Source organism: Apostichopus japonicus, chromosome 17, assembly GCF_037975245.1.
Source record: "Apostichopus japonicus isolate 1M-3 chromosome 17, ASM3797524v1, whole genome shotgun sequence".
Lineage (NCBI taxonomy): Eukaryota > Metazoa > Echinodermata > Holothuroidea > Aspidochirotida > Stichopodidae > Apostichopus > Apostichopus japonicus.
In genome coordinates, this window is record NC_092577.1 from 34,950,530 (window position 1) to 34,977,337 (window position 26,808).

General features: G+C 38.4%; 1 protein-coding gene across 1 annotated transcript in view; it reads right to left on the minus strand.

Annotated features, from left to right (window-relative positions):
* The window catches only part of LOC139984933 (uncharacterized), a 56,223-nt gene that overhangs the window by 8,910 nt on the left and 20,505 nt on the right, over positions 1–26,808 (minus strand). The window contains exons 2-6 of the mRNA XM_071999076.1: positions 17,328–19,403; positions 7,731–7,907; positions 6,704–6,805; positions 4,030–4,140; positions 1,897–2,081 (exon numbers count right to left, since the gene is read on the minus strand). Coding sequence (XP_071855177.1) covers positions 1,897–2,081; positions 4,030–4,140; positions 6,704–6,805; positions 7,731–7,907; positions 17,328–19,403 — 2,651 coding nt within the window. The remainder of the gene's footprint in view (positions 1–1,896; positions 2,082–4,029; positions 4,141–6,703; positions 6,806–7,730; positions 7,908–17,327; positions 19,404–26,808) is intronic.

Below are 26,808 nucleotides of genomic sequence, written 5' to 3' on the forward strand. Positions count from 1 at the left end.
TCAAATTACAAATCAATTAACAAAGTTGAATGTTAGGAAGTCGAAATCATTCGCCATATGATAATGAGATACATGTTTATGTTACAAGGAAAACAGAAGAAAGAAAAATACCATCTCTTAGCTAAAATATGACAGAGATGATCTTTGCGAAGCAAACTTGCACCGAACAGTTAACGAGGAATTATGCTCAGTTTTTATAGGAGATACCCTAGTTTAGAAGTCACGTCTGTATGTAATGTATGTCGTAATGTATGTCGTCCAGTTACAGAGTTGTTTACAATTAACATGTAATGTACAATGTAACATGTAATGACACATAATGTAACGACAATTATCTGTTATGTATGTCGTCCAGTTACAGAGTTGTTGACAATTAACAATCCATAATCATGGACGTTAAATATGAATGTAAGAGACTGACTTCGGTCAGCTTGCGGCTTTGATATGCCAATGAGGCTTCTTCGCGAGTTCCTGCTTGCAGGAGGATCTAATATACATATACTGTATAAACGTCTGAGGGTGTCATTTTGTGATTCTGTGATGTCGTAGTGCCACTATGATCTGATACCTTTTACTTTCTCTTTCGCTAAAGTAAAATATGTTTATTAAGTATTGACAATGAAAGCAGTGACCCCATTCACAGTGATTAGCTTCAAATTATTAGATTCAGCATTTTCAAAACCCACCACCTTAGTGACAGAAAATAACCATTGTAGTAACAAATAGGAGAACACGGACACAGGAAAGGGAAGCACATGTGACTCCATGATGTCATGTTTCAAGTCTTCCGACTTGTGCCGGAATGACCATTAGATCTGTTTAAATCTGCTAAATCTAGCTGATTGGGGAAGTAGTTCATACGCACTGATATTATATAGTGTAACATTGAATTGTGTCTCCTTTGATGTTCTATTCAGACTTATAATACCACCTACAAATGCATTTTACCATGACTTCCCTTCCTTCTAAATACTGCCCACGCACCAGAAATGCCCTTCTGATAGTTCCTGGATAATAATGTCCTACACCTCTGAAACACAATAAATAATTTCCTTGGGTAATTCCCCTTCATTTAGGGAATAATCATTCTGTGAAATATGAATTGGATGATGATATAAACCAAATTCCAACTGTACCCTCGTATTAAGTATTATGAAAGTTTGGGTCAAAACTTTTAGTGCAAATTTTGAGGTCATTTCCAAGTTTTGTCTGGTGTTTACTTCTGTTCGTGTTATCCGCTGTGTTATCGCCATAGGTGGTGTTATTTTCTCTCCTTTGTTTTTTTCTTCTTGCTTGTATAGTCTATCATTTGTTATACAACACCTAAATATATTCCGGCCATTTGATTGGTCAATTGCTCGTCGATTGCGTGCAAAATCCGCTCTATTGCACGCTATGATGATAGAACCATGCATTATACTTTTTTGGTAGCACTTTTTTCAATGGTAAGAGAGCAGAGAAACCTGTCTGTTCAAAACAATCTGTTGCATGAGTGCATTTTACATCCAATTATATCCAAATTTGAAGGTGTTGTATAAAACAAATAATGGTTTCCATTCGTGCAATAGTGCAAATATTTCATTCGTTGAAAGATGTAATTTGTTCCATTCAACGAGGCGCAGCCGAGTTGAATGGAACATTCCATCTTTCAACTCAGGAAATATTTGCACTATTGCACTCATAACCATTCATTATTTGTATAATATTTTATGTGATGTTTGTACATGTCATTGTATTCAGGTCTCTTTCACAACTTATACAAAGAGCATAAATAAACTGAAAATCAATGATATAAAAATCCTGTCTCTTGGGAGAAGTTGGAGAGGGGGGTGGGGGGTGGAGAAGGAGGTCAGAAAGGGGGAAAGGTGGAGGGGGTGAGGGGGGGCATATACATACCTCCTGTGTTTTGTAGTAGTAGAGGCAGCCATCATGTTTGAGGACAAACCATCTCTTCTTCCAGTTCTTCAGCATTCCTTGTCCACCAAGTTTGTGCATATAACCGGTCTTGATCGGCTTAAAGAGATCCTGGTTAGGGCTGTTGCACATGTTTGTCCCCACTAACAGGTGCAATTCTGAGGGTCCTGAGCACATGACAGATAACATACAGAAATTCTAAAATCTTCAAAAGGTATACGGTAAGGGGGCAGTATTTCATTAGAGCTGTCAGAATACAATATATACGAACCAATTGCATGGTAGGGCTAAATGATAGTGCATTAGTTGTGTGCAGGTTAGTAAGGATGAAATTTAGGCACAACTTTATAATTTGAATTTGTTGGATACCATTAAAGGCATTGAAGACTCGCCCAAAACCGCGTGCCGCCATCTGAAAAAGTTAACTTTCCGTTGCTTGCAAGTGAAGTTTTGTTCGTGTCGCTACAAAATGCAGACAGTAATGAAACGTCATACCTTGTTATCTTTAGCTGGACCTGAGATGTCCATCGCTGTTTCGTTTGTACACTGTGTTGTGGGTATTGACCGTGTCTGCATGTATTGACTGTGCACTAGTGTCTAATTACCGACGGTAGCAAGCTATGTGTGTATTTTCTGGGATCAATGGTGGTGTCTAACACTTCTGTTACACCTCATTCGAAACTAGGTCAGATTACCAGCATGAGACGTTTCTTTGTGCGTGAGTCTTCAATGCCTTTAAACACTGCTGTCAGTTCGGTTTTAATTTCTTCTGTATCCCTTTAACTATTGGGAACTGACCCTTTAAACTTCTGAAATGTGATTCATTAAAGTGGCTGGTCTATCTAGTCTACCACACAGAACTTGTCAAGTCAGTTCCTTTTATAATAGATGCAACACAAACCTCAATAGAAAAACAATCCTTTTGAAGGTCTACAGACACCTATGAACAACTTTGTCCTAATCACTCTAATAGGCATAAAAGTCATGAAAATAGCTGCAACTCCCATCAAAATCCATCAAAGATTGAACATTTTACAAGTCTTTTCTTCATTGTAGTTCTATTTATAAATAAACATATAATTCTGCACACTGATGATGTAATTGGGCATAACTGCCTAATTTTCTGTTATGTCATTGCTTTGTTTTCTCAACCTTCGTTTCAAGGACACTGAACCCAGGTTTGCGGCCTAAGGGGATATTTTGAAATATTTTATTGTTTTCTTTAAAAAGAGGAAGGTCACATTATTCAAATGAAATATTTGGGCTTGTCATTAGGGGTTAACTTATTCAGGGCAAAAAGACATTTTGATGAGTGCAACACTCCACATCATAGTTTGCACATATTTAATGAGTTTCCCAGATTTATCAGAACTTCAAATGTGTATATCTTGGAAACGAAAAGAGCTTTCAAAACATTTCAACATATTTTGAATGATATCCTCACACACAACAAAAGTACTGAATATGGAGCAAATTTTTCTGGGTGCCCGTAGTACTTCAAGCCTCATATAACATGGTTATTATGCATTACAAAATTGATCATGGACATATCCATGATCCATTGATCATGGACATATCCATGATCAATTGTCATGCATTTATATCCATGATCCATTGATCATGGACATATTGTGTTGAATGTCATCTAAGGGTGATATTCTGTTGCTCATATGAAGTTTAAAAGATAATTTTTTGTTTTGGTTGTGGTATTTAATTTATAAATCCATGGATTAACAATAAGGGCTGCTGCAGTAAAGAGCCACTAACTCCATCATGCATTTAGTCTTATAATAATTAGCGAGAATTCCAAACATTTAGCTCATTTTAGAGATGAGTATCTTGAAAATCTATAGAATAGCTATAAAAATATATAACCACCACCTCTCAAACTTTCCTTTTTTCATCTTGGACCATAACATATCACATCTAAAATTTGGCCCAAGGTCATCCTTAAAAAAACTGGAACCGAACTAAGAAATAAAATCCTCCTATTTTGTGTCTTATATTTTGTTCTACCAGGGTACAATCATACAGTGTCCCTCCCTCCTTCCCTCCCTCCCTCCGTTCCTCCCTCCCTCCCTCCCTCACCAAAAACTAATCCAATTTTGTACCTACCATCTCGTACTAATTTGACTACCGTGGCATGGGGTGCGTTCTTAACATCGGTACCATTCACACCTAGTACTACATCTCCAACAAGTAATCCCTTCTTTTCAGCTGCACCACCTGAAAGAAGAAGAAGAAGAGGAAAGAAACAAGAGAGAAAGTAGTTTGAAGAATGAAATTCAAGATGACAAAACCAATTTAAAATATTAAAAAATACTGAGAAAGTGTCACATGTAAGATATTAGAAAACGTAGATAACGGCATCACATTCACAAATAACTTGTTCATTAATATTCATTCATGAAGATTTATTAGTTATTTAGCAAAATAGTATTTATTAGTGCAGTACCTTGCATGTTGACCTATTTATAACCAAAATCAGAATGCACCATTTCACATCCAAAATTTCATTTTTTTTGGGGGGGGGGTGGGGGGTGTTCTAGGAGAAGAGGCCCAGACCCCAGAGCTGCATCCCATTCTTTATAGAATCCTGAATCTGCCCCTTGCAATGGCTAAGGGAGGCTATGCCTCTATCTGAGGTTAAAATTTGTTAGATTATAGCCAAACATATCGTTTTAGAAGATTCTCCAAATTATTCATCCTAATGTCATGCCAATGATGATGTCGGTTTTGTAGACTGTAGTAAGTGGAAGCCAGAGTAACAAGTAGCTTGAATTATAGGATTTACTTTGCTTTAATCCTTCATGCATGGCATTGCTATTTGCACTTTGCATTACTCACAGGTATTCGTCCCAATTGACCCACATTATTCATAACAGTCACGCGGGCTAAAGTGGGCAAACCTTCCTGAATGGTGCCGCTCGATTGGTTATCGGTCAATGAAAGACGTTGAAATAACTTTCATTTGAATCTTTTGAAATAACGTTCTTAAGTGGTAGCCGTGCACACTTGTCTTGTATGACTCTGTATTGCAGTGTGCGGTATATTGTGGCACTACTATTAAGTAGCGTTATTAAATAGGTTTAACTTTCGCATTTATGTCCCAGTTGCAGCTCAAAGCTAATATACGCTGAACTGTAATGTCGCATAATGTCGCAAACTTTGAAGACTATTAACAGACTTGAGTGGTACACATGTGCAACAGGAAAAAACCTACAGTAACCAATTAATAAAGGTTTCACTGGTTAAAAGTATGACACAAGTACTGCATTGCATCCATTACTATACCAGGCTTCAGTGACAATATTTGTAGTGCAAATGCGATGTTTCCGGTTTACCTTTATTTACCGTGTTCAAGGTACTTTCTTACCGAACAAGCTAACCCTGCTCAACGAGAAGAAAATTTTCCAGACCACGATTTGAGTTTTAACAGTCTGATGAATGCATCAACCCATTATTTATGCCCTTCAGTATACAAACAGAAATGTGTGAAACTTTGGCTTGGATTGTAAGTTGCTCCTCTTTAAGATATGTAAACTTTCCTTTCGTTTCAGGTGAAACTCGATACTACAGGTTGTTCTTTCCTTCCTGAAACTTTTCATTCAAAGAAATCACCTGGATTGTTTATAATTATACTCACTAATTGCTTTTAAACAATCGTAAAATATAAGGTTACTTTGTGTTCAATGATGACTCTGTTGACACACTCGGGTGCAGGAGCGTTCCAAGTGTTCAGTGACAAAAGATTACGCTCACGAGCTCGAAATCCAGACGAAAAAAACGTATGGATGGTAGAATGAGAAGGAAGGGCATTGACCGGAGGAGCCGGTCATTGAGGGCACAATGTTAAAAGGTTCCCTTTCATTCTAGACACGGTAGAATGAGGTGCTAAGGTTGTGGGGAGACAGGTAAGCGAGGAGCGAAGTAAATCGAGTAATTTATCGCCGATTGGAAATGCTGTTTCTCAAACAATCCTGCGAAAGAATCAAGCCAACCATGTATTGAGCATAGACAGTGGTTAAAACTATGCTGGTTTGGTTCTTGTGAGCAACCTCTATAAAGACAGGGAGGACGAGATAATTCTTCTTTTGTTGTGGGCTTATGAAAGATAATTAACTAATTAAGGATTAATTAACTGCAAGACGGATGTACATTTACAAATGTCAGATGGTGGAGATGTCATCAAGATTGTGTTCCTTAATTTAGAAAGTTTAGTTATTAAATTTAATTATTATTTAAATCATTTACAATTTGTGTAAATTAAATTAGCTTTCTGAGTCCACTTAAAAACAATTATGCTTTTTGATACTCATTTGTCATTCCAATGTTGGTGATACATAGCTTGAGTAGTCTGTCTAAAGTATTGAAAGTATTTCAAGCATTTCAAGTATTCAACAGAAAGTCAAATAAGTTGATTTTTTCCCCTATTTGCTAACTTTGCATATGATTATAATGCTGATATTGACACACTGTCTGGGCAACAAAATGTTCGGAATGTAAATTCGGATCAGAGAAAATCCAATCAGATGGAGAAAATCCACTCTGGAAAAGGTTGCTGTATGCGTTGGACTGGTAGAATTGCAAGCATTGAACCATAACAGGTCTAGGGAGGGGGAGGGGCTAGGGGTAGGGGAGGGGGTGGGGCAAAAGTGCAAGAACGTTACCAGTTGTTATAATCAAGTTAAATTGAGTGCATATGTATGGAACATAGATAAAGTGAGTGGCACTTGGAAGTTTTATATAAAATTCAATTATTTGCTCATTTATCCTAATTGCCACTTACCAGCGTCGATTTCTGTAACAATGGCTGGTTTACTGTACTGAATTCTGAAGCCAAAAGACTGGACTTTTTCGTCAAAGTTTATTATCACTTTTCGTTCTCTAGCTGCAAGAAAGCGAAACCATGAATAAAAAAAAGTAAATAAATAAATTAGGTATTACTCCCTGCCACTCTGGTGATACTGACATAAAACTAACTTAGTCGTAGGCCTACGATCCAACCGAAGGGGAATTTAAAAATGACCAGAACAGGTGTGGTATTCATCAAACAAACCTAGGCTAGGAGCCTACCTACACATCTCTCCTACAGCAGGCATACTGGTCTTTCTCTGTTACTTAACAACATTCCTTTCGGACAACCAAATTTGCTATGTTTGGACAACCAACAAGTAAAGCCCTGAGGGAAAATCCTACAAAAATATCCTTAAAAAATTTGCCCTGAAAAGGAACATCTATAAAATCTCAACAAATGAACAAAATTTGCCCTGAAACAGCTAGAACATCTACATAATTGATAAATGAGCAAAGGAAACATGAATGAAAACTATCACTGTATATGGATATTGTCATAATTCTTCTCGGAAGACAAAGCATAGAACACTTACTTCTGTTCTAATATTAAACTAGGACATTTATGTATCATGTGGATACTGCAGTAGGTAAGAACCAATCAACAGTTAGGATTAGTGTCATTCCCGCATAAAATCAACCAATGGCTCCTGGCAGATTACCTCTTGGATCTGGAGCAGTTTTGTATCATTTTTAGATATTAATGAGTTAGGAAAGTCTGTAAATCTACCCATAAATACATTTGTTATTTTCACACTTGATATTTTTATATTGTAACTCTCCACATATCTCACATAAACTCAAATTGAGCTACATATATAATAACACATGAAATAAACTATAACAAATAATATAATAATATAAAGAAATAAACTAAGTAAAATAAAATTATCATGTGAACATCATTAAATTATGTAATAAATGAGAAAAATAAGATTGATGGAACCAAAAATATGACTCACTTATATCGGTTAGTTTCCTGTACCCCAGCACGGAACCTTCTCGTTTGACTTTTCGGAGCGAAAAGCTAGAATATTGGTCTTTGAAATTTTTCTCCGACGATGTTGTCTCCACGGAGTCCATTGACGTCGCGTCTGACATCTCTGTGGACATTTTCAAATCTTCCACGTCTTCTGGATCTATCGGTAACAAAGAAGAAACAAATAGAAAATGGACACAAAATTATGATATTGAAGGAATAAACCTGAGCGGGAAAATTTAGTGAGTTTTTGATTAATTGACGTTTTTGCTCCTTCAAGAACAAACTGTTAACACTTCTCAATTGAAGTAAGACAATCTAAACCGAGGGATTTAACCTCAACAGACCCGAAAATATTTATGGAGAAACACATTTGTTTCTTTCTTTCTGCTTCTTCTCCCTCGTATTTTGGTCTTTTCACTTTTGGTGTAATCTTAGCAAAATTATGAAAAGATATTCCAAGAACATCAGTAGGATAGAGACACATGTAAGCCTAGAACAGAAACAAATATTTTAAAAAATTAAGTAAGTTCACAAACATTTTGAAAACTGTTTAGCAACTCTTTAATACATTCAATTTTGTTTTTTATTACCAATAACTGATCAATAATCTTCAAAACTGCAATTTCTTGGACTACTTCGAATAGTTCATCAGTAAAGACTCTAAAATGATCTGAACCACCACTCATCAACAGAGAATTGTTGTAATATAAGAAATAAACCAATCCTCGTTCTGACAAAATTCATCAGCAGAGAATGAGTAACTTGAGTCCTAATTAAGAGCACAAACGTAATGAGTCACAAATTGAGTTAAATGACTCGTCTGTTGTTAATACTGAAATGAATCAAACAGTGTTTTTCACAACCTGCTTTTTTTGTTTTAAGGACTAGTGCAAGATTAATATACATGTAACTCATTGGGCCGATGACTCAACTGGAGTCGACTTATAATGAAACGACAGAACTCAATTAGTGAAACTTTCATGAAGATCTGGATTATAGCTTTTGTTTTATCTTCACAATCATTTGAGAATTTCAGAGTAAACTCCAACTGGTTGAATGTAGCCGAGTTGCCATAATAGTTTGATCACCTTATAGGGTCTCTTAATTTGGGAAAGCAAACCTACCTGAAGAAAGTAAATGAAACAATGGACAGAAAATTATCCCCCCAAAAAGTAAAAAAAAAGTTTGTATTCCAATGACGTTTGAACGCACAGTGAAATGAGGTGGATGACACTGCAAGCCAAAGTAATTTCCTCACTAACACCGTCACCGAAACAATCGATTTGGCAAATGTTACAAACGTATCTGTCCTTTTGGACACTTCCTGAATCTTTGATTGTCCTGATAGACGACGGCGAACAAGAGAAAAGTTTTACCTCCTCTTCTTAACTGTTGTGACATTAATTATCGTAGTTACCTTGTGTTTTGTTCATCGTACAAATCACAGGGTTATCCAAAGGTTTAATTAGCCTCACGTACTCACGGATTGCGGTGAGTGACAGATGATATTCAGATGTTACAGTATTAACCGGCTGTCAAAGGACACTATTCCGTTGAAGAAAGAAAACTCTATTCATTCTTGTGTTGCAATTGATGTTTAACTGTTTGCTCTATGAAGCAGTGATTTTATTATTGATGCACAGCTGTTTGTACATGATCGTACTCAAACGTTTGACAGGTGCGTCCTTCGCTGAGGCTAAAACTTCAGAACACAAATCCCAGAATGTTTTTTGACCCTCGTCACCAAAGCCGAAACATCCCCCAGTAACAGTGCAGTGTTACCTAGCCCTTCGAGAATCTAAGAGCAGGTTAAGATTTTAAATACTTGCTTTTCCACCTGGAAGAGACTGGTCGAACTTTAGAATATTATTGCGTTTGTTTAACGCTTCTTAACTGGCGTGGAGAGCCAAGTATGTCCCTCCTCTCTTTACTACCGAGTAGAAGTGAGAAATACCGTACCAACAATAGCACACAAAAATGACCAGGAAACTTGTATTCTATTTGGTCTAAACTTTTCAATCCATAACAGCTGGTGGTGAAAATTGTTTTGAAAAATCCCATTGTTATTAAATAATTATCCCGGGGCATACTGTATTGATAGCAAGAGACAGCTGTGAAATACATATTACCTATATGCATTGTTGATGCCCTTAAAGGAATAGTAATGAGAAGAACACACAAAGAGTGAAATTGAAGAAGTGTTTTTACTAAAGAAAAGAAAGGACCAGTGGTCTTTTCAATGGTTCAGTTTTTATATTGTTACTTGTAAGTGACTTGGGGGCTGATTCTGTTGGTTATTTATGAAGAAAAAATTAGAAATTTAGGAACCAACAAATATTATTGTAGGGTCTGTCAAATAATATAATAAGTTACCCAGAGGATAGAAAACAAGGCAATGTTACACAAAGAGATTCGAAAAGCTACTATAAGTAAGTGCAAAACAAGGTGTGTTATAATATGAATGTGGTGACTGGAAGGGGCTGTGGATAAGGGGAAGGGGCTGGGGAGGGGTTGAGGGATTTGGTCGGAGAGGGGTTGGGGGTGGGGGAAGGGATTGGGGTGGGATGGGGAAATGGGTTGGGGGAGGGAATGGGCAAGGGGTGGTGGAAGGGAGAAGGGTATGGTGGAAGGGGGAGGGGATGAGGAGAAGGGGATAGATGGGTTGGATGGGATAAACAATATTTAAGGGTGGATGGTAAAATACTAAAATTAGAACAACAATTACGGTAAACGTAATCATTTCGAGCAATATTAAGGAACATAATATTAACTCATGAAATGAAGCAATATCCAGCATAGGGAAATTGCCTGGATGAGAGAGCATGGGTGGATTGATTAAGGCTGACCAAATTCTTACTTCCCTTTGACATTTAAATGAAGTTATGTATTTTCATTTTCGTTTTTGAATTATTGTCATTTAAGCATGAAACGGTTTGAATATATGATGATTGTCCTCTTTTAAATATTATTCTTGTATTATTTAATTTTATTTCATTGTTCTATATAGTATATGACAAATTTAGGTCATCAATAAAGTTGTCTGTATGCTACAAAATCATAAATCAGCCAGTGATAATTAAGGCCAAAAATTCATAGTCATGAAGGGTAAGGAGAGGGCAAATGTTCCAACCAGTAGTGAGAGAGGAGTAGAGAAATTAAACTGACATAAACATGATCATAATTTATAATAAAAATAATAATTATTATGACAAATACCAGCTGTAATTGCAACACCTCTCAAATAAATAATACTGCCCCCATCAATCACATTTTCAATATCCCATCCACATTCCCACCCCACCAAGATATAAAAAAAAAATAGTAGACAAACATTACTTAAAACACCACATTGGTAAAGCAACTTCCAAACATCTTCACTGAATATGTAGAAATGATATTCACCTACAATATCTACTGGTCTATATGTCCCTTTAACTTGCAGATCTTATCTTTTCCTACATTTTTTCCTATCTTTTCTATCTTTCTATCTATCTTTCCTATCTTTTCCTACATTGACAATTAACAATTCATAATCATGGACGTTAAATATGAATGTAAGAGACTGACTTCGGTCAGCTTGCGGCTTTGATAAGCCAATGATGGCTTCTTCGCGAGTTCCTGCTTGCAGGAGGATCTAATATACATACATACATACATACATACATGATGTGCCAATTTCCACGCCTTTCATGGACTTTATGTCAACCCCACACATAGTGCGATATATGCCTCCATCCACATAGCACAATCAATATAGACGTTTACGTCAATTTTATAGCCTAAATTTTCCCCAAACCATGACGTCATTCAAATAACCAAACAAGATTTATTTTAGTTTACAAACATGTTGTTACTTTCATGTCATCTGTATCTGCATTGGGGAGGAAGATGGTGGGGAAAGGGGGAGGGAGGGAGGATGATCATTGGGGGGAGGGATAGGTGGAGTGTACAGTACTAGAGTCAGGAGGGGATGGGAGAGGAACGTTTTAAATAGGCTTCACAACCATGAGCAAATCATCATTAGTTCCTTAATCATTATACAATTCAGTAAAAACAAGCAAGTACGTTAACTTTACATGTTTCTTTCACAATATACATTCCTTCTTCAGTTCAAGTTGATAATCATTGCACAATCATGTACCCCCTCCCTCCCCCCTCCCCATTTAAATGCATCTTTCCCTCAATGTGGTATTTAAATCAAATCTAATTTACATTCGTCACAGATCTGAACGAATCACCATCCGGACAGTAAATTAGAGGTAAGGTCAAAACCTCAGAATTTGGAATATATACTTTGTTCCAAAATCTTAGTAATTTTTACACAACTTGACTGAACAGAGAACTGAACAGCCTTCACTGAAGGCATCTAACATGCCCCCCCCCACCCCTTCCCCTGTCTCCCTCCCAAACGAAAAATTTAAATGGTAATGAAGGGATCCCCATTAAGTAAGGCTTATTGCTCAGTTGGTATCTGAGCATAGCACTTGTAATACTGCAGGTGACTGGTTCCAATCCCAATTCAAGCAAAACATTTCATTTTTCTCAATTTTCAAATTGTTCATAAGAAATTCCAGAAATTTCTTTCTGTTGTTGACTTACAAAATACAATTTTTTATCAGACTAAACTTTATAGGGATATACTGGTCCTCACTGTACCTTCAAATCAAAAGGCCTTTGTCTTGCATGAAACTTCAACTGCCTCCCAAAATAAAGTACGAGAAAGTTATCAAAAAAATACCCTAACTTTACACTCTGGGTCAGCAAATTTAAGATGTCGAAGAAATATCCCAGCTGGATCGATGCCCACAAACTTATATAGGCATTGTAGATATGCTGAGAAAAATATACATACTACTGTACTAATACCAACTTAATTATAAGTAGAACTGAACAGTGACCAAAAAGTCATAGGGTATACATAACAAATAACTACTACCTTACCCATCGTTACGGCCATCATTACATCCATCATGATTCAATGAATGAAATCCAGCGAAAACACAGAAGGGTGTAGATGCTCAGTTTAGCTACACTAACGTTATGACTCCTTGTGATAGAGGTATTCTGTGTATGAAATGACTGTAGCACTACTGTAAAGTTACCATTATAGTAACAACATTCTAATTTAATCTCTCTGTCCCTCTCTCTCTCCCAAAACTGTATCCGTTAAACCGAATAAGGTTAAAAGATGGAATAAAACAATGGACATGGAGAGAGAGACACACAAATTGAGGCCAATTCAACTGCCCTTGTAATTTTGTGATTCACGACCACCAGATATCCGGGAAGTTTCCTGCAGAATTGTTTTGCAATACAGATATATAGGACTGCAGGTACTTTGCCATGCAGTTACAGTACTATACCTGTGTTCAGCTTCATAATATCCATAGGGCGACAGGTCTATCAATACAGAAAGTTGTTTGGAATGTCCAATTTCCTGAGAATAGCTTCCCCTATATCCCCCCAAAACATTTCCCCTTTAGTTTGTGACGTAATTATTGCAGAAGATGAAAACAAACAGACCATACACACACACATCGCATTATAAGGGAAAGAATCTGACTAAAACAAACACACCCAAACTTGAAAATCTGTCAAGGATTTGTAAAAACAAACTTTTGCAAGAAATGTGAATATTTGAACATGCAGGGCCCCCACAAAAAATTCAAGGATAATTACTTATATGCAGTAAATCTAAGTAGATGAAACAACCTGATCTTGGCAAAATTCCCTTTTTTTTACCCCTTCGAAAATCCTGTTCGCAAAATGGGTGTGTCGGGCTTCTGAGTGGTAGAGTGGGTGGAAGAAGAAGGCAGTGATCTAAGAAAGGGTCATTATAGGGGTGGGGAGGGGGTGAGTGCAAGACATCAATTCTTTGGCCCAGGGTACATCAGAGTAACGTAAGAGAGAAGAACGAAGTAAAATGGGGGCATTTCTACGAATATAAGACTACAAAAAGTTAAATGAAGCTGTGTGATGGTTCATAAGAGAGTTGAAATGTTGTGAGAGTCATGTATCTCAGGTTCAAACATCTATTCCTTGAGTCTTCAGCTTCATACTTCATTGAGGAGAAATGGCTGTAGAATATGAAGTTAAACAACTTCTGTGATAAGAAAAGGTTGGATGGATAGGTTTAACAAGGGTAAATCTAAAAGATTGAAAGTATTTCCAAGAAATGGTACTAGACACTTTGAGTGACTATGGAATAAGAAGTGGGGGGTGGGAGAGTGGGACAGTGGCGGAAGGGTGGGAGAAGGCACTATAGATGCAATTGATGTGAAAGCTCTAACTTCTGTCTGCAACTAGTCACATCAACCTTAGAACATTTATGGCAAATGTGAGATAAATAAAAAAAATACTTTTAATTAAATACATTAATTAAATACTTCATAAAAATTATATGTGAAAATGTTTTATATTTGTTTGCAAAATTAAAATATGAAAAGTTGACACTTACAAGAGACGTCATCCAGTATGACCATATTGTAAAACTGACAATCCTTGTAGTCATAATGGACTCTGTCATTATTAATTCCAGGGCTCATTTTGTCTCAAGAGCATAAAATGTCTTTACTAATTGAACAAATGTATGTTCGGTATTGGCAACCCGGTGAGTTTCAATTCCTTTGACAATCATCCACGCCCGCTTCGATCCAAAACGCAAAACTGAAGAAATTATCAGACTCTAATTTGATTAGACCCGTTTCAAAAGTTTCAGTGACTAAAGAAAGTCTAGAGCATTGAACTGACAGTATTCTCAGTAATTACAATGGGCAGAATTCCTTATCCATTGCCCCGTTTGGTTGAAATTATTCATCCGTCTGAAACTTGGATGCTCTTGAACAATCTAGAACCAAAAAAGGGTCACTATATACACTGGGTGTCAACAGAGACACGACGCTCTGAAAAATATATCACCGGAAACTGATTACAAATTACCACAAAATACTGTAGTAACAGCTGAGAGAAATAACGAAGAATGACATATGTATATATCACAAAAACGTATAGATCACGTCAGAACATTACAACAATTCAGAGAATTAATCAACAATTGTGAAATGTCGAAACCAATTATAGGCTGTTCGTGTACACCAGCTGACAAAAAAATGGTTCCAATGGTTTGTAGTTTCTCACCATATGGAAAAATTAACAGTTACAGAGAAATTATCTCCAGATTATTACTATACACTAGAAATGTTATTGGGGGTGGCATAGCAGTTACCATGGCAATGGTCACCAGCTGACAAAAGGCATGGAAATTGGATTGTAGTATTCTCACCATGAGCAACAATTAACAGTTACATAGAAATTTATCTCTAACTTATACTGCACTGGAGATGTTATTGGGGGCGGCATAGCAGTTACCATGGCAATATTGATATGCATTGCACACTGTCCTACACTATCACCAGAAGTGACTATCCCATATACAATGTGGTAATCAAGGATAGTCTGTTGGATATTGGCATTGAAAGAGACTATAGTATATTACCCAAACTTGCTAGATATGACAAAATGGGCAATATTTGCTTTACAAATTACAACATCACACTTAAATGACAATTTTTACTGGTGGTTTTGAAATCATTATTTCCATCAAATTAACAAGATTGAGTATACCATGTCTTTAAAATGATGCCACAGTACAACACCACAGCTTGACCAATGGAAGTCTTAATTTGACTGAAATTTCAAAACCATGAAGCAATATCATCCTGTTTACTTCATTTCACAATTAATCCCTTTAAAAGAAAACATGGCAGGTTGAATAATTCATTTCCAGGAAATGTTTTCAGAAGAATGCAATTCCTTTATTTAATTACTTGAGAATAGCGGAAATATTCTACCCCCCCCGGCTTCATATTTAATTTTCAATTTCATCTCCATGGTTACTAAATACTACAAGGTTGGTGATATTATGGGTGAAATTAATACTAAAATTAGAGAATTACCTAGATCTCTAATTTGACTCTTTTTTTTATAGTACATGTGTTTAAGAAAAACACTGAAAGACAGATTGATGGCATCGAGGGAGAATTTCAAAAGTATACAAGATCATAGATGGGAGGAGGAGAGATGAGGAGGAGGAGGGATGCGAGGAGGAGGGATGCGAGGAGGAGGAGGGATGCGAGGAGGAGGAGGGATGCGAGGAGGAGGAGGGATGCGAGGAGGAGGAGGAGGAGGAGTAGAAGGAGTAGGAGGAGGAGGAGGAGGAGGAGGAGGAGGAGGAGGAGGAGGAGGAGGAGGAGGAGGAGGAGGAGGAGGAGGAGGAGGAGGGATGCAAGTAGGAATAGAAGCAAGAAAGGAGAAGTGGGGAAAGAGGGAAAAACCTTGGAGGAAAGAGGTATCCTGTTGACACTTGTAAAAAGTATTGTGATTTCCTGTTAAAAGAAATGAAAGTTAGACTAAACACAACCCACTGGGAGAGGAAGGGAGTGTCTGAAAAGGTATGGAGTGGGGGAGAGCTCATCTGAGACTCATCTTAGTAACCAGGTCATTCTATAGTGATCACCTTTAGTCCCATTGGAGCTAGCGATTATTACTTGACACCAAGGTACGGAGTGCAAACATGCAGCCACAGGCATCAAATCACTGCTTTATGGAGTAGCTCAGCAGCATATGAAATGTGTTCAAGCAGTTACTATTCCATCAAGCCCTACTACCACCCCCCCCCCTTCTCGATCGATGTTTCATAACTTTTTAAACACCTGTGAACATTTCCTTGGATTTTTTTCTCAATGAGGTCAAAAGTTCATTCCTTGAAAGGTCGAGAGGTTGGTATGTCATTCCATTTCCTTTGCATAGACTGCAAGACGAATCAATCCTTTCAGATCTCAAACACACTGTATTTGTCTGACAGTATCGTGTAACATATATCAGATTTGAACATTTATACCAAAACAACCCTAAGGGTAAAATCATATAGTTGATCATTGTTTTCTTCAAACATAGGAAGGCATGTTGTCAAGTACTGTAAATTCAGATTTTTGAAAAAGATGTAAAAAATGTTTTTAAACAAATTGTCAGAGTATTTGGAAATGTTGTACACCTCTTTTTTTCAGGGATAGTGTTCTAAGAACATTGAGCTTAACCATATGATCAGAATGCTGGCTGCAGTCAAACATCTTGTCACTTGTCTGTGAACATATGTTTCCACTTGTGATACTGTAACTATAGAAGGGGTGCATGGGGGGGGGTGCAGATGTAGGAGAGAGTAACCAAGATAGACTTGCATTCTGGAAATAGCCAAAGATGGTGTAGCAATTTAGATTGAAGTCATTCATTTCTGAAGTAACTTGGATGTTAGTCAATTAAACTGTACTGAAAATTGAATTGATTTTGCATTGAATTGAACTGAACTGAGCTGGCAGAATTGAGCTGAATCTAATTGAACTGAATTAGAGTAGTGGAGACTCAATTGAACTTAATCAGAATCAGAAGTCATAATTTATATAAATATGATTACAGTGAATTTTATCGAAATGAGATAAATTGAATTTGAAGGAAAAGAATTTAATTACAATCCAAAGAAATCAAACCAAATTGAAACTGAATTGATTTTTAATGAACTTACCTAATTTAGCATCTGCTTGTTGGGTTCCATTGACCAGATTAATTTCCTCCTTGGTACCGCGATAAACCCAATCATTGAGGAGATAGGCAGCATTATCCACTCCCTCATCCTCGTCATCATCATCATCATCTTCATCATCATCATCACCACCAGCAGCAAAAGCAGTGGCAGGTAATTTTGCATCTGCAATTCCTACGTCCATTTCTCCTGAGGACGCTGTTGAACTCCCTTGCACTTCTCTTTGTTTGGGATCTGTTTCAGTGTCTCCTACACTGTTCACTACTAGCTGTGGTTCCACTGGTTGACCGACTGGTTCGATACATGCATAGTTTTTAAACCCTTTCGTACCCATCGTTGCTGACTCTACCGGTGAGCTCCCGCTATTCTGAGCCGAGATGGATCCGCTGAAATTTTGCTCCATGGCAGACTCCATTGCCAGCTTCTCCTGGTTGGCAAACATCGGCCCAGCACCGAGAATTAATTCTTCTTCTCCATCCACAGTTCTCGTGATGCACATTATTTCGTACGGATCTGGGCTCTTGGGCATCCTGGGACTTATAACTTTGGGAGTAGGTACTGGATGCCGAGAGAGTTTGAAATCATGTGGAGAGCGGGGAGAAATTGGTACCCGGGATTCCGGTCCTTCTTCATCTCTTTGGTCACGATCGGCATCGACATCATTGGTTGTCATTGTTGGTGCAGAAGTTGACTTCCTAACAGATGCCCGTGGTGCTGGCACTGGTGTAACCGTACCATTGGCAGCACTTTCCAACCCAGCTGGCACTGGTCTAACCCTACCATTTGCAGCACTTTCCAACCGGACTGGCACTGCAGGTCTTACCGTACCATTGGCAGCACTTTCCAACCCGGCTGTCACTGGTGTAACTGTACCATTGGCAGCACTTTCCAACTGGCCTGGCACTGGTGTAATCGTACCATTTGCAGCACTTTCCAACCGGGCTGGCACTGCAGGTCTTACCGTACCATTGGCAGCACTTTCCAACCCGGCTGGCACTGGTGTAACCGTACCATTGGCAGCACTTTCCAACCGGGCTGGCACTGCAGGTGTAACCGTACCATTGGCAGCACTTTCCAACCCCGATCCTTGTAATGGTTTTGCCGATTGGGTAGATTCTTGATCAGAAGTAACAACAAAGGAATGATCAATGGTTGCCGGGGGAGAATTTATGGGTGATCTTTGTCCAGACTGCAACAGTTCCACCGTCACATGTGGCTGGCTTGACTTTTTCTCTTCAGCTGCTGCTCGCCTCTGGTGGCCATCTTGTTTGTAACCCGATGGTGAACTTCTCACAGAAACCTCAGGGATTTCACTGCTCGAAGATCCAGCTACAGAACAGTCTGCACCGGGGGACTGGGGAACAAAGTCAGCCGTATGTCGCTTCGGGGATTTGGCAATGTTTGGAGCTTTGCCCCTCGGCAATCTCAGGGACCGCGGAGCTGCTTTGGGTTTCGAGGAATTCTGGTAACTTTCACGGAATTCGTCTTTGCTGTAGACGTACAGTCCACCGTTTTTCTTACTGAAAGACCCACTTTTTCTACCCATCTCTGCATCTGTTTCAAAGTTTTCAGAGTGTGAATGAGAAGCAGAATTCTTATCTTCTGGACTTTTATCCCTCACATTAATATCATGTTCTTCCAATTTCTCTGTTCTAGGAGGATCTTCGCTCTCTCCCGGAGAAAACTGTGAATCTGTCTCGGTTTGTCTTACCACATCATCATCAATATTATAATCACCTTCATTACGATAACAATCTCTCATGCTATTACGTTCCTTTAATATATTGTTTGAAAACGATTTGTCTGCATCTTGGCATTGTTCTTTTCCATTGTTATCATTATTGTTACTGATTAAATCTGTTAAGAGACTATTACTTATTTCGATAGATTGGACAGGAATTTCTTCCTTCGATAGCTCTGTACGGGAATAAGTGGCGCCCTCTTCGAACTGTGTTCCCGTTCTTACATTCTTCTCATTCAGGTATGATGTAATTTCAGAATTGCGGGAACTCGCTCCCTCTGGCACGTCCGCTCCAACGGATTCTTCGAGAGTATCGTCTAATTATGCAAAGACAAGAAATGATTGGAAATTACATTAGATCAAAACTGTGATAAAGAAAAAAGGGATATACTTAACAACTTTGGCAACTGTTAACCTTGTATATATATTTGCAGGGTGAAAATTTAGATGAGAGGAACAGAGGAGGATATGGGGTGTCTGAGGGTGATATGGCAAATGAGGATCAATAAGCTTCTCCTAATTAAATAGGGCTTTACAAACGATACGCAGTACCTACTGTGTACCTACAGTGTACCTACAGTGTACCTACAGTGTACCTACAGTGTACCTACAGTGTACCTACAGTGTACCTACAGTGTTCAGGTCTCTGATAAACTTACTGGAAACTCTTAGAGGGGAAGAGTTGATTGAGAAGTGATCAGCATGGACATACGTAGGAAAGAAATCCTGATGCCCACGAACAGAGTATCTCTGACAAGAACAATACTCAGTATGTACAGTACAGCAGGTCCCTTATAGATAAAAACTTCAAACCAGGCCAGTGGTGGAGCTAGGGGCATTGGTCAGGGGGGGCGAGAATGGTCTGTAGGGGTGCTTCCAACACTATCTAAGTGGAGCGCCACCACAGGTTGGCGTGGAGCGTACCGAAATTTTTGAGTAAAGATACTCCCTAGATCGCAAGAAAAGACCCTTTCCGGGCCTTGCTAATTTGCAGATAAACGAAGAATAAATAGACCTGTGTCATCGCCAAAAAAATGTGACAAATTTCAATAGGTAGATGAGAGCGCAATACAAAAGTCAATAATTGTGAATAAGTGAAAAGTGGTAAAAAGCTGTAAAGGGCGCCAGCAGTCCATTTGAGTCTGTCAGGGGGCACATCCGCCCCCCCCCCCGACTGTATGGACGCTCCGCCACTGAACCAGGCTACCCAACTTTTTCTCTTCTCTTAGCCCACATCAAGAGGAACAACAGTTTGTTGTTTACCTCTTACTTCTTTGGATTAAATGAGCTTTAGCCCTACTCATACCTATATCACCCCCCCCCCCCCCGCATTTCCCTGCATCTCCTTCACCTACCAATCACCTTTAACCCCTCGATCCCCACCAACTACAGGTCACATTGATACTAATAAAGTCATGCAACTTCAACGGATGGGTTCTACCAGACAGTCCTTCAAAAGAAGAGAAATATTTTGACAATTTTTGTCTTTCAAACAACACACACGGTCTACCCTTTTTAATGGGCTTTGACACCTAGAGAGACTATTTAGGTCACATCTACTTCTGGGAGGATCAGGCATGGAGACATAAGTTTGTCATCGCTATGCAAGACTCAAATGGATCTTTTGATGTGAAATATGCAGAGGTTAATAACATCTGGTGTTAGGATTCATCCAATGCAGGTACAGAAATTTGTTATCACATGATTGTGTTTATATGACATTATGGCATTAATAGATGTCATAGGTTCATTGAAGTAACAGAGGAGTTGACGAATGGATAAGTTTAAGAGCTAAAGGCAAATGGTCCAGTGGTATACTTTATTTAACCAAATGGAACAAACCCTGCACAATGCACACAATATATCTTAAGTATGGTTTTCACCATGTTCAACGGTATCCGTCTTTTCGCACCTTTGAACAACTGGTGTTGATATTGGGACTTTACACATACTTTCTGATTGATTGATTGATTCAACATGCTCCTTTGTTTAAAGCTACCATTTACATTTTGTATTTGTTGTGAGTCTGTCTGTCTGTGGCATGCAGTACTGGACCAAGTTATTGAAATGTACAACATACTGATAGAACAGGATTTAAATATTTGGTGGAAGGGGAGAGAGGGAAGGGAGAGGAGAGAGGGAAGGGAGAAAAGAGAGGGGAGGAGAGGAGAGGGGGAGAGGAGAGGGGGAGGGGAGAGAAGAGAGGAGAGGAGAGGGGAGAGAAGAGAGGAGAGGAGAGGGAGAGAGGAGAGAAGAGAGGGGAAGGGAGGGAAGGGAGGGGAGGGGAGGAGAGGGGGAAAAGTCAAAAATCATGTGACTGACCTAGATAATAAAGGGGATAAACTTTTATGGAAGAGACAAGGCTAGAATGAAGTATTTTATCAAAGAAGGGCTAACATTTAACCATCAGATGGTGTATTCTTAGGCATATAATTTAGACTATGAATTAATTGAGACTATAATTAGAACTATAAATTAGAGCTACATAATTGCAAGGTACTGCACGAATAAATACTCTCAACTCTGGACTGAATGTAAAATATCCCCTGAAAGAATGTTTAACCCTAAATGATAATTGGAGAGATCTATAGGGTCCATGGTCCCACCCGGTCTATAGATCCTTTCTCCATGCTACTGTCTGCATGCACCATTCTACAATCAGATAAAATGATAATAGTGGGATGGGGTCCATGGCCCACCCCGATCTCCCCTTACTCCACACTACTGTCTGCATGCACCATTCTACAATCAGACAGAATGTGAAATGACAAACAAACAGTCAGTCTCATCTTTAACTTTTGGAAAGCAAATAATTTCCCCCTTCAAATTTAATTCTGCTGTAGGCGGTTCAATTATAGTGCTGTTTTGGAGAATTGGTTTTATTGTGTGGGTTTGTTTGAATAAAGTTCACATGCATCAATGGGTTTGGCAGGAGTGTTACTACTTCTTTAGGTTTTGGAATCCATTGTGAAAAATTGCCTAACAATTTGGTAAATTCACTGAAATGTTCTCAGTATTCAGTCGTAATTTCAAAGGATGATGAAGACCGTACAACATTACTTTTGATAGTGTTGTTAAAACCGCAGTCCATGTTGTATTTCTATACCATTTCCATTGTTTTGAGTTTTAATAACCCATAAACATTGCAGAATAATAAAACAAGTGGCTGGACTACTAAATCTAGCACAATCACAAACCATTATGTCAATTCCCCAGGACAAACATAAAAATTCATGATTGCATTCATAAAGTAGAACAACTGTTGGCTGGGTACCGCAGATACTAGTGAACAGTGGTGAGTAGAGAGAGCCATTTTAAACGTGGTTAATAATGCACTGCATACAGTGCTTTACTTAATATAAAATCATGTCTCTGGATATTTAGAGTGCTTAGGTAGTGAGTAGACAGGTAGGCAAGAAAGAGAAGGAAACTCAATTCTCTTTTCATATATGCCATTCCTCCTGGGCTTAGAGGGAGGGGAGGGAGAGGCTCTGTAGGGGTCACAACCATGGACTCCAGGATAGAGGGCATGGCTAACTGTAACTCTGAGGTCACTAGTTCAAATCCACTCTAGCCAAAAATGTCTTTGCCCTTCACCTACCATTCCACATAATACCACAGGACCCTCCCATACTAAACAATAGAACCCTGCTTTCAAGTGTTAACAAACAATCTTTCTATTGACAAAAAAAATTCTCAAAAATCTCTTTTTCAAGAAGAACTCTTCGATATCACATATTTTTCCTTTGTTTCATGATTATGGGATTGCTTGCATGGGTAGATTAAAACTGTACAGTAGCTGCATAACAAGTAACTAAATCCTCTTCATTTCAAGTCAGGTCAGTTTGCATTCAACAAACCTCTGACTATATCACAAAAATACCATATATCTAAAGTAAACACATGTATACTTTGCTTGAATTTGTTCTACTGCTTTCTGAATTCAAACTTATGAAATCATTAGTTTGAATTCAGAAAGCAGTACTTAGAACAATTCCACTGCTGGGGAACCGGGGGGGGGGGGGGGAGTTAACAGTTATCCTAAAGCCTGCTCCACAACACACACTACCCATCTAGTCAAGATCTTGACTGTTGTACATTGAAAATCTTGGCTCGTCGGGCAGTGTGCCAGTGCTTAAGACTTATATCAAGGGCGTAGGAACCGGGGGGGCTGGGGGGCGCCAGCCCCCCAGTGAGAAATATGGGGGGACGGAAGTACCATTCCGCCCCCCGCTCCGCAAGTCAGAAAACCCCTTGTTCATTTCCAAATGAGAAAAAAATCTCATTTGGAGCACCAAATTGCATCTAAGGCCAGGTGAAAATGCAAAATTCTTTACAAAATGGAGTGGGTGTTGAAGTGTGCTATATTGCACCAAATTGCATCTGAGGCCACCTGGAAATGCAAAAAAAATCCAACGGGGAGGGGGGCACCCCCTCCCCCAGGCCGGCCATCAGTCTTCAGTCCCCCCCACTCAAAAGTACCTTCCTACGCCACTGACTTATATGACTGGTCAAGAAAACGAGTGTTTAGGTGTGTCGGATTTAGACAGGAATACTGAAAATGGTAGCGTTTCCCAGTCAGTAGTATGCAGTCCATGGCTTTAGTAAAACCACCCATTCTTAATTTTAAGGTCCGAAAGTATTTTGCATTTGATCCAAATGGGCAAACGTTGTTGAACTGATCAATTTATGTACAGTATATAAGTATGAAAATTTTATGAAAATCTAGAAATTATCACATTATAGATAAACCATATGCACATTCAAAAAGCTGTCAAAAATGCTCAAATGTGTAAATTATGCAAGGTTTTGAACATTTTATAACCCTGTTTAGTGGTACATAAACAATTGAATCTACTGGGAATTCGCAAACTAAATGAGTTTCTATGAAGACCAGCCAAGTGTTATGAACATTACAACATTGCTATTGCTATATATGACTTTTGAAATAAATATTTTGTCTAACTTGAAATGGTAAATTATAAACCTACCTGCATGTGTTTCATTTTGCACATGTCAGAAAGTTATGGATCCCTACAGCAAAACTTCCACACGTAGCATTAAAAAATATAGGTCCTATATTTTGCCAAATTTGCTTACAGGACCAAATTGCTTACAGGTTAGCAATGGCGTACATGCAAGTCCCAGACGCCCCCTCAGCTGCTTGCTTTCACTTGTAAATTTGAATTCTCATCAACTTTTCACTTACATCTGAGAAGCATTTATCCATCCCTACCCCAGGCATACTGTAATATTAACCGATTACACTGATTTTAATTGAATAAAGTGTAGTAAATATTCTAATTCAGTCACCAACACTCCTTCAATTGCTCTTACTTTTAACAGTAAATCAATTCTTAATAAATAAATAAATATTAATTAATAAATGATTGGGAAAGTAACAGTTTGGATCTGACAGATACAGTGTTAGAGAGATGCAAACTTCCAGTAGTTATAATGTATGAACTTAAAGTCTCCAAGACTTCAATTTTTGTCCGGTGGCCAGCTACTGTAGCCTGAACGGTAAAATAAATTCTTACCTACTCTTCACTTTGCAGACAAGCAGTTATGAATCTCTAAAGCACAATTTCTAGTAGTAATGTATAGACTAAATCTACAGGACTCCTTCTGCTGTTCCTTTCTTGAACGGTAAAATAAAGTCTGATTTGCATTGAGTTATGACTGACATCTCTTGATGAACTTAAACAGATTTAGGCCTAGCGCCAGGGTGTATGTGTACTATAGTCCTAGAAACTTCCTCGGTTTATCTTAACACGATTGAATGGACAATTACAGTATAAATATGGCTAATTTCATTTTCATTTCCGACCCAACCGTTCTTCTTCTGTCCAACAGTCAAGTACATTACTAAAAAGAGTTTGCTTGAAATAAATATTATATGAGAGTATACACAAGCATAGAAGGTTTAAAGGGAAACACAATCTTTTCCCCAAATATTCTAAACAGAGATATACTGTACTACTGTATATACACGTACAACAAGATCATTATCACCGTGACTACGGACATATCACCGTGACTACGGACATTAATGGTCAAGACAGGTCAAACCTAAATTTGCCATTCAGTGCCATATCATTTGCGTGACCCAGGTCTCTCAATGACATCAACCTTTCCCAGCTGAATTTTGCCAGCGACTAATTTGCTGATATATATGTGAGCCGACATCTAAGTATTTTAAGAATAATGTACATCGGCACAGTTTTAAGACAGTCAAGACCCAAATACAGAGGACCTTTAACAAAAAGAATTAGGTGGGATTGTACGTGTGTAGTTATGACGGGTATTAGAATCTGAGTCAAGTCTAATAAATAAATAGTGGAGATCTTAAGTCCACCTTTTACAGCAGCTTTGTTTGTCTTCAATGAATACAAAGGCATAAATGCAAACTACACTGTAATAGTAGGTGGACTCAAAAGGTTCATGTAACTACGGCAATATCACCACATAGCAACAACAATTAGTCGATTCAAAATAGACTAAACTATTAATGCTTTTTGAGTGTTTGTTTTGTTTTACATACAGCGCCATTTTCTCTGACCATAATTGTACTTAACTTTAAATGTCAGAAATGCATTGAACCCAAATATGCTAGGATTTCCAAAAATGGTCACTGAATTGGTGACAATTATAGACCAATTCTGTCTTGAATGTTTGTGAATAAGTTTTTTTCTCAAGTTCACCCTGAGGTTTTGTAGTCCATATAGTATATAGGAAACCTTCAAGTGTACTACTGTAGATCTACTAATCCACGACCTCAACAATCTTTACCCAATGGTAATGTTAAGTTTTAACAGAAGCCAGTGGTTTCTAGGAAGGGCATGAGAGGAACAAATTATTTAGATAGAACCTACAGTATAACCCCATCCCCCCAGCCCCCACACCCAGTTCCTCATTTCATACACATTGATATCACAAGCCTCCTTGTGGAGCTCATAAGTCCTGGAATTAAAAAAAAAGCAACAAGAGCCCAATGGGCGCTATGGTTGCTTGCTTAGTGGAATAATAAAGTGTTGTATGTCATCACCCAATATCATTAATATTTATGAACCAGCAACATGTACCAGCAATTAACCACTTAGCATCCTCCCAACCCCACCCTCCAAAGGATCACACCCACAAAAGGATCACACCCACAAATTCCAGAATAATGCAAGCAAACAAGAATTTCAGGAGTTCCATAACAGGTATGACAACATTAATACTCTATTTTTTTATGGACATTCCCTGCATGTTATAAAGCATATATGCCTATACCCATGGAGGTAAAAACAGTTTTTACCTCCATGCTATACCATACCATGCAAGAAGTAACAGGGCACAATGCTGTAGGTATCCATGATATAATTATCAATGTACCAGACCAGGGAGGTGTTATGGAACAACTCCTTGGCCAGGCATGCCTAGTGTACTATGCAGTAGACACATGGCACAATGCTGTAGGTACAGTATCCATGCTGTAATATTAATGTGACAGAACAACTCCATGGTCAGACCAGTGAGTTGTTATGGACATGCCTACTGTACCATGCAGTAGATACATGGTACAATGCTGTAGGTACTATATCCATGCTGTAATATTAATGTGACAGAACAACTCCCTGGTCAGACCAGGGAGTTGTTATGGACATGACTACTGTACCATGCAGTAGATACATGGTACAATGCTGTAGGTACTATATCCATGCTGTAATATTAATG